The sequence below is a fragment of the Exserohilum turcica genome (assembly GCF_000359705.1).
Source record: "Exserohilum turcica Et28A unplaced genomic scaffold SETTUscaffold_2, whole genome shotgun sequence".
NCBI classification, from domain to species: Eukaryota; Fungi; Ascomycota; class Dothideomycetes; order Pleosporales; family Pleosporaceae; genus Exserohilum; species Exserohilum turcicum.
The window spans coordinates 1131866-1143152 of NW_007360025.1; the positions used below are offsets into that span (position 1 = coordinate 1131866).

The window sequence follows — 11287 nt, forward strand, 5'->3', positions numbered from 1 at the left end:
CTTTTTTCCACAAGCACATCAATCAATCAATCAGTCAACCACTCACACTCAAGAAAACCACTTCTTAGCAAGCCCCCTCCGACTCCACTGATGCGCACCCTTACTATCGCCGTCTCTGTTCTTTTCTTCAAACAGCTTCTTGCTGAGCTGCTTGTACAGGAACTTGCCGTTATTGTGGAAATTGATGCTGTGGTCCGAGTCGGTAAAGTAGGTGTTTTGCATCTTCTCGGGGCTGACTTGGTTGACCATGAGCAGGTCGACGAGGGCGGCTGCGTTCTGGAAGTGGACGTTGTCGTCGCCCGTGCCGTGCTGGATGACGACGCCGCCGGCAATCTTCTTGAAGCCTGTGGCGTCGTGCACGCGGCTGCGGTTGTAGCCGTCCGGGTTGAGGTCTGGCGTCTTCATGTAGCGCTCCGTGTACAGGCTGTCGTAGAAGCGCCAGTCGCTGACGGGAGCGGTGATCATGGCGTAGCTGATGATGGGGTCGCCCACTTCAACTACCTTGGAGGAGAGGTAGCCGCCGTAGGACCAGCCCCAGATGCCAATGTGCTCGCTGTCGATCCATGGGTTTTTGGCGAGTTCCTTGGCCGCCCAGATCTGGTCTTCGGCTTCAAGTTGACCGAGATTGGATGCTACTGTGGAGCGGAACTTACGGCCTTTGCGGCCGGTGCCACGGTTGTCGACGGTGAGAGTGACATACTCGAGCTCAGGGTCAGACGCAATGTATGCTTTCCAGTTGAGCGCGTTGAACGACTTGGACACCTCCTTGGCGTTGGGACCGCCGTATGGAAGAAGGATGAGAGGGTACTTCTTGCTTGGGTCAAAGTTTGGTGGGAGACGGAGCATTGCGTCGAGTGTGTAGCCTGAAGGGTGCTCCATATCGAGGTAGGTGATGTTGGGCAGGTTGTACTCCTGAAGCTTGTTGTACAGAGCCGAGTTGTTGACAATGGTTCGGATGGGCTCGCTTGAGTTGAGCGAGTACAATTCCTGGTATGGGACGTCAGGGCCAGCGTAGCGGAGGACATAGTAGGAACCGCGAGACGAGAAGGAGCCAGTCCAGAAGGCAGCCTCCTTGTCGTCTACAAGTGCAGTCTTCTTGCCACTGAAGGTGACAGAGTACACATGGGACTCGGTACTGTGGTGCTCGGTGGACGTGTAGTAGATTATGCCACGGGCGTAGTCGACCTTGAGGATGGAGAGGACCTCCCATTCACCTGAAGTCAGCGCAATCGGCTCACCGCCGTGGACTGGGAATAGGTAAATGTGTGCCCAACCGCTCATGTCAGAAATATCCATGTAGTACTCCGAGGAGTTACTGAAAGAGGCGTTTCCAGCCTTTAGAGCACCGATGTAGCGGATTTGCATCAGGTTCTCAAGCCATCCATCAGTGCCGTCACGCTCGCGGGTAACCTTGGATGAGCCAGCCTCGACATCAACAGTGACCAGCTTCTCCATGTCTTGGACACGGTTGTAAGCACGGTAAAGAACTGTGCTGTGCTCTTCGGTAAGCCAGACGACTTCACCAATGACAAGGTCATCCTCGGGGAAGGCATCAATTGGGATGTTGCTGACTTTTCCGGATGCCACATCGAGCATGTTCATGACGACAGTGGGGTTCTTGGTGCCGACCTTGGGGTAGCGCAGCTCGAGCTCGTTGGGGTATACGGGCACGAATTCAGAGTTATCGTCGATGTAGTAGGGAATCCTGAATGTGCCAACGCCCGTCTCGTTGAAGCTGAGGAAAGCAACTCTGCTGCCATCGGGAGAGAACCAGAGCGTGTAGCGGTCGCCAAAGATCTCCTCCTCGTAAACCCAGTCGGGAACAGCGTTGAAGTAGTCTGGGCCGCCATCCTTGGTGATCTGAGAGATGGTGCCGTTTGTGCTCATATACAGGTTGTTGCCTTTGACGAATGCAACCTGGGATGAAGATACGGGGCTCCATTCGGCATACTGGATATCACCCACTTGCTCGGGGTCGAGGGGCACAGACTCGCCGCTCGCGACATCCATGATCAGATAGTCGGCAAAGTAGGAATGGCGGTACTGCTTGGTGTAGTTGACCGCCCATATGACCTTGCTGGCGTCTGGCGAGATGAAGTAGTCCCAGTAGTCCTCTGGGATCTTATCCGCGGAGATGAATGTCGATGATTTGCCTGTGGCGACGTTCTCGAAGACGAGATCTCCAGAAGCAGACGTGTAGATGTAGTCGCCATCTTCTCCAGTTCCCACCCAGTTGAATGTACGGGACGAAGCACCAAAGGAGGGTCTGTCGGTGGTTTCGTTGTACGTCAGGCGCTTGGTACCATTGCCGAGAGGCTGATGCGGCACGCGTGGAGGCTCTATTGCCTGTGTCAACGGCAACGCCGCTGCGAGGAGCAACAGAGAGCGCATGGCGATATTGCGTGCAATGCCAGGATGGAGAGCCCGTCAATAGAGAAGGTGGGTGAGGGTCGGGTGCACGGATGACGTCTTCGCACTACTTGGTAGCCCAAACGACGTGGCGTGCAAGAGACGAGACGAATGCGCCAGATCGACCGTGCCGTGGCCTCTGGAGCCTTTGGTTCCTTATGTACTTTTGAGGCGCAAATTGGCCCAAATGATATCCGCTCCCCTGCTGCCATATCGAGCAGGTGTTAAGCATCCCAAGGCGCGCTGGTCCTTGCCAAGAATCCCAAAAGCCCGGCCACCCGGATAAACAGGGTCTCAAGTGGACGCCTCGCGCTGGGCCAGCATGATTGTCGGGGGCACAGCTCCATCAGAAAGGAAGGTGGATTCCGAATTCCTGGGTAATCCCATCTTGGGAGCCGTCGATGGGATGTTCCTCGACGTCGTGGTGCGGCATGTTGCCCTGGATCGTGTAAGGGACGCCAAGGCACCGTCCTCGCGCTAGCGGGGTATCCACGTCCTTATCTAGCTCATCCCCATCTCTCCCGGCCTCCACTTCTCGTGTCTATGAATTCGTTGGACAACTGGCTATTTCTCGGTCCTGCACCCGCCTTGTTGCGCTCGGAGAGACTATATCGTCCGGCGACGAAGTACTCCTCACGCAGGGCCCTGGCACAATCTACCGCTCGTCTTTTCCCGCCCCGACGTTACTTTTTCAGCAAAAACACAATCACGTTCGTGCGGCAAGAAAGCAATGGAGCCTTCTCAGAGACATAATTGGGACTCTCCAACCGGGCCTTGATAGGAGATACTGATTGTCTATGTTTTTGCATGTTCTTACTTGGTTACTATACATGGCTCAATTTCTTTCTACACACCATTGCCATTTCCTTATACAGCTACCTACTACTACGCAACGTCAATTATTTGCATACAGCGAGTCTCAATCCATGATATGCACATGCGGGTTCACAGAGCTACCATGAGATGGTAAGCTACACATGACCAATGTTCCATCTAACCATTCATTTAGCCATCTTCTCCATACTATCGATTTATCCGTCCATTATTACATTGATTCCGGTGTGCAGTCTTCGCCAACGTTAGCCATAGAAAGCGGTCCAGGATCTAAGAACCAATTGCATACGTTGCTGGTGAAATAGAATTCAGCCGCTCGGTCACTTGCGGGTACGGAGCGAGATCCTTGTGTCAGACGGCCGGAAGGACTCTTACGCGTTTGCAGCCGCCCAATCGTGTCCTCGCTCCATATTCGGTCCTATAAGCACGGAATTCACTCTTGTGTAGCAACACATTTAGAAATATTCGGTACGGCTCTGGTGCTGTACTAGTAGCAGCGGAATCTGGTATAGGAAGCCGGCAAGGATACATGCGTGTACCTTTTTTCCAACTTTGAACGCCACTCTTGTACTCTTCTTCAAATGAGAGGGCTTTCCAGATTTTCCCATTATTTTTTCGTGTTAGCGTCACTGATATAACAACACGACACGTATCTGTCCGCTGTCGCAGCTAACAAGTCCTGAGCGCTGTACAAGTGCTTATATCTGATTACGGTAAATATGATGTTGAATATTATACTTGGTCCGTTCTGGTCTCTTCCAGCCCATGGACTTCATTAAGCAATACTTGTGAATACTTGTAGGGACTTGAAATATTCAAATGCGTCAGTTGCCGATCCATACTCGAATGTTTATATAATCATCCTTGACATCTAGCCCCTTGCTATACTTTTTCTTCTTTTGGAAAATCCATTGCCGAATTTGATTAGACATGTGAGTAATCACAACTCTCTTCCAACCTCACCTCAACATCCACACTTACGACGCATTGCCATCCCCAAGGATTCCATCAACAAACTTCACAAACTGCTCAGCCATCTTCTTCCCACCCGCTGCATTCGGCTCCACCCTCGCGGTATAATCACCCGCGTCTTTCCCATTCAGCACCTCAAACAGCGCACACGGCACCACGTGCGTCCCCTCGATTCGTATCTTCTTTGTTGCAATTTCATACATTGCACGTATGGCCGCCTGCAGCTGTCCAGGAAACGAATTGTAGCCCAGAGCCTTGAGCTGCGTATCCGCCCAACTCGTCTGGCCAAGCCCGGACTCGAGGGGAAAGTAAATCATGCACGCAATCACAGCACGGGGTTTAGTCTTGGCTGTAAGGCGAGAAATGTAATCTTGAATCTGGGCGCCGAACATGTGTTTGAAGTACGAGAGAGAGTTCGCAGTTCCGTTTTCAAGAGACCTTCGCGGCGTGAGCCAGGCGAGTTCTAGCATGTGGCGGATTGTCAAGGTGTTGGGCTTCAAGGCGACGTCGTTTGCGCCGACGCTGACAATGAGAATGTCGTTGGCGCGGATGTTGTCGCGGATGAACTCGTCGTGGGGTAGTAGCGTGTTGTCACGCTCGCGTAGCATCGACTCCTCGACTGCCGTGTTGATGCATGTAGCGCGATCCGCAAGAAAATGGTTCGTCCAATACGCGACATCAGGCTTGGGATCGACAGGGTCTTTGAGTGCCTTGCGATAAATCTCCGGGACCTGCTCTTGGTTATCACCAATACTCCTGTTTACCCAATATTTGTTGTCCAGGGAAGAGTCGCCCGCGAGATAGATGATGGGCTTGCCTGGTCGCTCCGAAAGCGTTATATCGCGGAACTTGACAAGGTCGTCGATGCCATGGCCTTTCCACTCGAAGTAGAATTTGGAACAGCTGATTTTGGAAGTCGAGGCAGGGGCTGAAGTCATAGCTGAATGGGCATAGGCCGCTGCTGCTATAGAATGCAGGATGGTTGTGGTAGGAACTGGCCGGGATGTCGTCACTTTCATGTATCATCAAGCATATAGGTAGAGCAGCTCGGACATCTTCCCATGTCACTCAAGACTGGATACGGAAAACGTGGCATTGTTATGCCTCGGAGGCGTTGAATGCACCAGGCAACCGCACATGTGCATGAGCTGAACGGGCATGCACGGACCTCCGGATGGCATGACATCACTCTGACAGGTTGCAACACGCACCCCCTCACCAGTTAATGCGAATTTCCCATGACGTCACTTAAAAGAATAACCATAATCCGTAATCTAGGCACATACGACCATAGGTACTAGAAATTTGTGTCTCTCGTCCGCTCGGCAATACATAAGCTAGTAACCGGCAGATTAGTAGTCAGGTGGGTGACCACTGGCGAATCCTTGCTGTTGTATGTTTTTTAATTTTTTTTGCTTTGCGTGCCTCCAAGTCTCGAGTCTATTGTGACTGCCAGTCTTTAGTTATATTCATGTCCCTGTCCAAGTCTCTCCCGCACATCACGTGCCCTCCTCTCACCACGTGCACAAATACCATGTGAAACAGCCGTCAGCCATCAAAATACAATTACTCGGAACATAATACAAAGGCCGAAATCTAGCATAAATAAATGCCTAGAAATCACCCCTCCCTTTTATTCCTCAACTTAGCCAACAGCTCACTCCGCGCCTGAGACCGCCTATCCTTGGCGATGCGCATCTCCTCTCTGAGTCGGCCATGCTCTGGATCTGCACAAAGCGGCCTATTTCTCCACTGCTCCTTTAGCTCTGCAACCTCCTCTAGAGTCTCTAAAACGACATGTTCCAGCTTTTCCACCCACTCCTTCCGCTCGCTGCATGCAGGGTTAGAGACTGGTGCGTTCTCACCAGGTACATCTAGGACCTTTGTTGTAGAAAGCGATGGCGTCGGCTTTCCAGCATCTTGCATATTCTCAAAGAAGGCAAGACCGTTATCAAACGGATTCCCATGCTGCTGCCGTTCTTTCTCAAGCTGCTGGATTCTCGCCTGGAACGTCCTCGCCAACTCCCCTTTTGCAATCCCCACCTTCACTCCAGCCTTGTCATCTTTCTCCTTTACAAGCTCGACACAACATTCCAGCTCGCCGCTCCGCCGCTCCATCTCCGCAACAAGCACCTCGCTGTCGCCATCCCGAGCTCCAACATGATTCTTGCAGGAACCCAACTCCGTCACCATATTATGATAACGAAACCGCAGCTCCGCATTCTCATCCGTAATCCTTTCGTGATGCGCCTGCAGAATTCCCAATCGCTGCTCCAACTCTCGTACCTCTGCGCTGTAGTCCCGTCCTGAAACAGGCGCAATGCACACGCTGGATACAGCAGCAGCCAGTTGCAGGGGCGGGGGAGGAACAAGCGTCTTCACCCCTACCATCTGGCCCTCATCCCTACCCTCAGAACCACACTGCATCTCCTGAATCCTCACTCTGTACCTCTCCAGCTCGTGAGCCAGCTCGACGATGCACTTTGCATCATCAGCGTGTTTCTTGACCAGTTTCTTACTCGCACTTTCAAAGTGGCGCAGCGCAACGACTTGGGTTTCTGCTGCTCGCTGCAGCTCCCTTGCCTGTGCGATATCCTGTCTGTGCGTCTTTTGCAGTTTTTCCAGTCGCGCAGTCTCGGTTTCCAGCTGCTTGATGCGTTCGTCTTTGGCGCGGATCCCCATTGGTGCCGCGGTGCCAGGGCGTGTCGCTGTGTTATTGCGTTGTGTTGATTTACTCGCACGAGCGTCTTTCAAATCACTCGTCAGAGTCGTGACTTCACTCTTCAGTTTCTCAATCTCTGCCTCTTTTTCTGCAGCCATTTTTCCCTTTTGCTGGACATCTGCCCGGTATGTATTCTCCAGATCCTTTTGCTTCGCCTTCTCCTTCTCCAGTTCCACTCTCACTTCTCGTACCTCCTGGTCAGCTTGCTCTTGTAACTCCCTCATTTTATTCTTGAGATCGAGGCGCTGGCTCGTCAGAGAGCCGACGTAGTTTGCGGCTTTGAGCTTTTCCTGTTCGGTTCGGTCTTTCCAGAAGTACGCTTCTTGGGTTAGAAAGTTGCATCGCTCTTCAAGATACTGCTGCGTCTTTTTCAATTGGGTCATCTCCTGTTCTTGTGTCATGTTTGTTTCCACGGGTTGGATAGAGCTGGCACTGTCTGGATGCTCGTTTCTTTCGCCGTCTTCTGCCGTCTCTTGTGGAACACGGGAAGATGTGAACGCTAACCTCTGCTGTTCAGACATGCTGTGTACAGTTTCCATCTCGAAGCATGAACACACGAATCCATCAACCTATAGTACACCTAACGCGAAAGAAGTGGATGAAATTGGGCTATTTAGGCTTTCACATCCTGTACTGTTAACAATGTTTCTTTTCAAGGGCATAACGCTTTATCGCAATCCTGGTTTATCGGGGAATGTCTAGGGGCCACAATACATGTCTCAGACAATGCCGTGAACAATGGCTGTTCCAAATAGGCTGTTGTCACTCATGAAATTCACCAAGCACTGATTGTCATCTTTCGATAATCGGGAGTTCACAGTGCTCATAGTGATATCATTCCTGTATCGGCTTGGTTACATGCAAGCTAGCAATCGTAAAGAGTGGCATTCCATCATAAGCCCGTCTAAGCAGCGCGCTCAATAGTTGTTGTTCCCATCTTGCCATGGTCCATAGTCTCATGGCCCTGGACAGACTTCTCCGTCGCCCTGGTCGCCTCATCGGCAAGGTCATCTTCGAACACTGGACAGACAAAGTTAGCAAATGGTGTTTTGGGAAAAGTAAAAGCGCAGCCATTGACTTACAGAATGCCAATTCTTCGAGAGTACGGTTGTATGTCTCGGGGTACACAAAGTATACAAAGGTGAATTCGAATGTGATCCATCCGCAGTAAATGGCAAAGTATTTCCACTCAATGGCGGTAAGAGCAATGGGGTTGACGTAGATGGAGAAGAAGCCAGCCAGCTTTCCAAAGATTTGCTCGATACCGATACCCATGGTACGCTGGGCGTAGGGGAAGATTTCGACAAGGTACGTGTAGGTGAGCGAGTTGTTTCCGATGTTGTAGCAAGGCGAGTAGGCAAAGTAGAAGAACAGCGCTGCGACCTGAGCCGGTGAGTTTGTGGTACCGTGCTTCTTGGCGAGTTGGAGGCGCTGGAAGCAAATGGTAATGGCCATGAAAACCATGGTCATGGATCCGGCCGAAAGCATGAACATCCATCGGCGGCGGAAGCGGGTGACAACGAGGGCAATGATTACGGCGTTAAGAAGACTCCAGCACTGGTTGGCCATGTTGATGCGGGTCTTGGTGTGATCATCGGTGAAGCCCATCAACTCGAAGAGCAGTTTTTGGTAGTAGGAGAGCAACGTGTTGCCACTCATCTGTGTAAACAGACCGAGGAAAACGGCAATGAGCACACGGCGACGCATACCAGGGGTTCTGACCATGTCCAACCATGACTGGCTCGAGTTCTCCATTTCAAGCCTGATGGTGGAGCGGATTTGTGCCATTTCAGCGTGGACAAGCTCCGAGTTGGCATCGCCTTCGGCATGGTACTTGACCAAAATGGCAAGGGCTTCCTCGTCACGGTCACGACTGATTAGCCAACGAGGGCTCTCGGGAAGCAACCTGGACATGTCAGCACGTGCTTTATTCACTCGGTACGGCATTTATACCAGACAGTGGCGAGCTGCAAGAACGAAGGGCAGATCTGGAGGAGTGAAGGGATTCGCCATCCCCAGTTTCCCTTTATGGTGGTTGTCTTGATGGCGATCGCAGCGGCCGTAATGGAACCGATAAAGTACGAGGCATTGAACAGCGAAGTCATGAATGGACGTTCCTTGGGGTATGCGAGCTCTCCAATCAGGGCAGATCCGGAGACAATAGCAAACAGGATACCGAACCCAAGCAGCATACGTGCAATGATGTACATGCCGACTAATGACTTGTAAGCAACATCTGGTGACAGGCACTCGGTAAAAACTCACCATGCTGGGCAAATCCTTGCAGGATGGCGCCCGTGACCATGATGATAGAACCAACAAAGATGGACATGCGTCTGCCATAGCGCTGGTTCAGCCATGGGGAGACAGGAACAGCGAGGATGGAACCAAGCTGGTAGCAGGCAGACATGAAACCAATAATATTCGGGTTGATGGAAGGCTTATTATCCTTGTCCTTGTAGCCATCGCCAAAGTCTATGTCTCTTAGCAGGGGTCAAAAGCAGGGGCCGCACATTGGACTGGACATACAAGTGTTGAAAGGGGTGGAAAACTGAAGCGTGCCGATGAGCTGAGAGTCGAAGCCAGACGTGATCTCGACGCCCATGCAGCAGCAGAAGAGCCACAGATACATGATCCTGAGGTTCTTCTTGTTCCACCATCGCACCTTATCCTCCTCCACCATGCGGGTGATGAGGGGTTCGCCGCCAGTTGCCTCCTGAGGCTTTGGGATCGCCATGGTCGCGGTTCTGAGGGCAACAAAGTGATGGGTGATGGGTGTCCATTTCGAGCAGCTTGGGGATTGACATGCTTTATACTACCTGCGGGCACAACCAACACCCATTACCCCGGCTCTTTACCCCAGATGCTCCGCGAGGTTGTTTGGCTAAGGCGGAGAGCGTGACCGTAATACCGAAGCGGCATCTTATATTGGGTAAGCGTCTCGGCGGGTTGGGCTTGCATAGCTTGGCGCCGGTTAAATTGGTCGTATTGCTCCAATGACCGGGTGGTTATGCACCGAACACAGGTTAAACTTGGCCGAACAAGCGCCTCTTCTGCACGAGAAGGCTGTCAAAAGCGTCTCTTTAACCTGTACGCTCTGTCGAATGACCCAGGTGTCCGGATGTTGCAGTTCAAAGTTGCAGTGGCGCGGGTGGCCAGCCGGCAAATCCTCGAGCCCCCCCCCCGTGCATGGCCATCATGTCGTGGCCCGGTGGCGTGGGGTTCATATCGCCGCGATTGGATGCCCAGCTTTGCTAATGTCGGAATAAGGTGGGAGGCAGGATCGGGATTTTGAAATATATTGCTCGTGCCATATGCGTTTACGGCCGCCACATGGTTGTGCACAAGGATGCAATCCGTCGTAGGTGTGGGCGAAGGAATGGGGCCAAGATGGATATAAACAAGCATGGCGCTGTATGTGCCTGGTGCCAGGGTGAATGGAGAGGTTGGGCCCCCCGCAGCTCGTGTGTGCAAGGCGGCGGTGGTGATGCGACAGGTGGAAAAGCTGCAGCCGTGCCTTGGAAGCCGTGTTGGACCGTCAGCGTTGCTTCATCTGATGTGGGACAGCGCGAGAAAGGCCAAGCCCGTAGTGTGGGTGGTCAATGCGTGCAACGGGTCAGACAATGCAACACCCCCTGCATCTCCCAAAGTAGAACCCACCAATTTCAAATCCCCACAACTCCACCACCATGACAGCTATCGAAACAGCGCTTGCGGCAATCAATTCGCAAGGTCTAGAAGGACAAATCTCGTACCGTACAGCTGCAAAAATATATGGTGTTGCGGCATCAACTTTAACGCGTCGCCACCAAAACAAAACGCGGTCGCGTGCAGCCGCTGCACACCCACGACGACTACTCTCACCACAACAAGAGAAATACCTTGTCCAGCACATAGAAAAACTCTCTAAGCGTAGTACTCCACCGTCCCAAGAGATGATTAAAAAATATGTTGCCAATATTGCAAAAAGACAGCCATCTAACAGCTGGGTTACAAGATTTCTTCGGCGGAACAGAGAGAAAATTATCACCAGAAACACCGCCGGCATCGACCAAAACTGCAAAAAAGCTGACGATTTTAAAGATTACTATAATTACTTCCGTCTACTTCACGATTATATCGAGAAATACGATATCCAGCCGCAAAATATCTATAATATGGACGAAAAGGGCTTTCTCCTTGGTGTCACTTCAAGGACCAAAAGGGTGTTCTCCAAGAGACTTTGGGATGAAAAGAAAGTTCGAGCAGCTGTTAGAGACGGCAGCAGGGAGTGGATAACAACTTTAGACTGTATTTGTGCTGACGGGAGCTGGATATCGCCTATGATAATCTTTGAGGGCAAAGCTGGAC

At 51.8% G+C, this 11287-nt stretch overlaps 4 protein-coding genes across 4 annotated transcripts; all 4 read right to left on the bottom strand.

Moving 5' to 3' along the window:
- Nucleotides 1-48: 48 nt before the first annotated feature.
- SETTUDRAFT_88934 (uncharacterized protein) lies at nt 49-2391 on the bottom strand (the record flags this gene model as incomplete). Its single annotated transcript, XM_008027199.1, has 1 exon — nt 49-2391. The coding sequence occupies one exon, from the start codon at nt 2389-2391 to the stop codon at nt 49-51; it is 2343 nt and encodes a 780-aa protein (XP_008025390.1).
- Nucleotides 2392-4072: 1681 nt separating this feature from the next.
- On the bottom strand, nt 4073-5275 carry SETTUDRAFT_162954 (uncharacterized protein). Its single transcript, XM_008027200.1, has one exon. It carries the CDS (start codon nt 5232-5234, stop codon nt 4221-4223), a length of 1014 nt encoding a protein of 337 aa, XP_008025391.1. The 5' UTR covers nt 5235-5275; the 3' UTR covers nt 4073-4220.
- A 560-nt stretch (nt 5276-5835) lies between these two features.
- On the bottom strand, nt 5836-7458 carry SETTUDRAFT_19318 (uncharacterized protein; the record flags this gene model as incomplete). The annotated part of the gene is made up of 1 exon (XM_008026706.1): nt 5836-7458. One exon carries the CDS (start codon nt 7456-7458, stop codon nt 5836-5838), a length of 1623 nt encoding a protein of 540 aa, XP_008024897.1.
- A 383-nt stretch (nt 7459-7841) lies between these two features.
- On the bottom strand, nt 7842-9674 carry SETTUDRAFT_41325 (uncharacterized protein; the record flags this gene model as incomplete). The annotated part of the gene is made up of 5 exons (XM_008026921.1): nt 7842-7957; nt 8020-8843; nt 8891-9152; nt 9203-9412; nt 9467-9674. 5 exons carry the CDS (start codon nt 9672-9674, stop codon nt 7842-7844), a joined length of 1620 nt encoding a protein of 539 aa, XP_008025112.1.
- Nucleotides 9675-11287: the final 1613 nt, after the last annotated feature.

What these genes read in the sequence shown, in the direction of transcription:
- SETTUDRAFT_162954 (XM_008027200.1), bottom strand. Translation starts at nt 5,234, where the DNA reads ATGAAAGTGACGACATCCCGGCCAGTTCCTACCACAACCATCCTGCAT.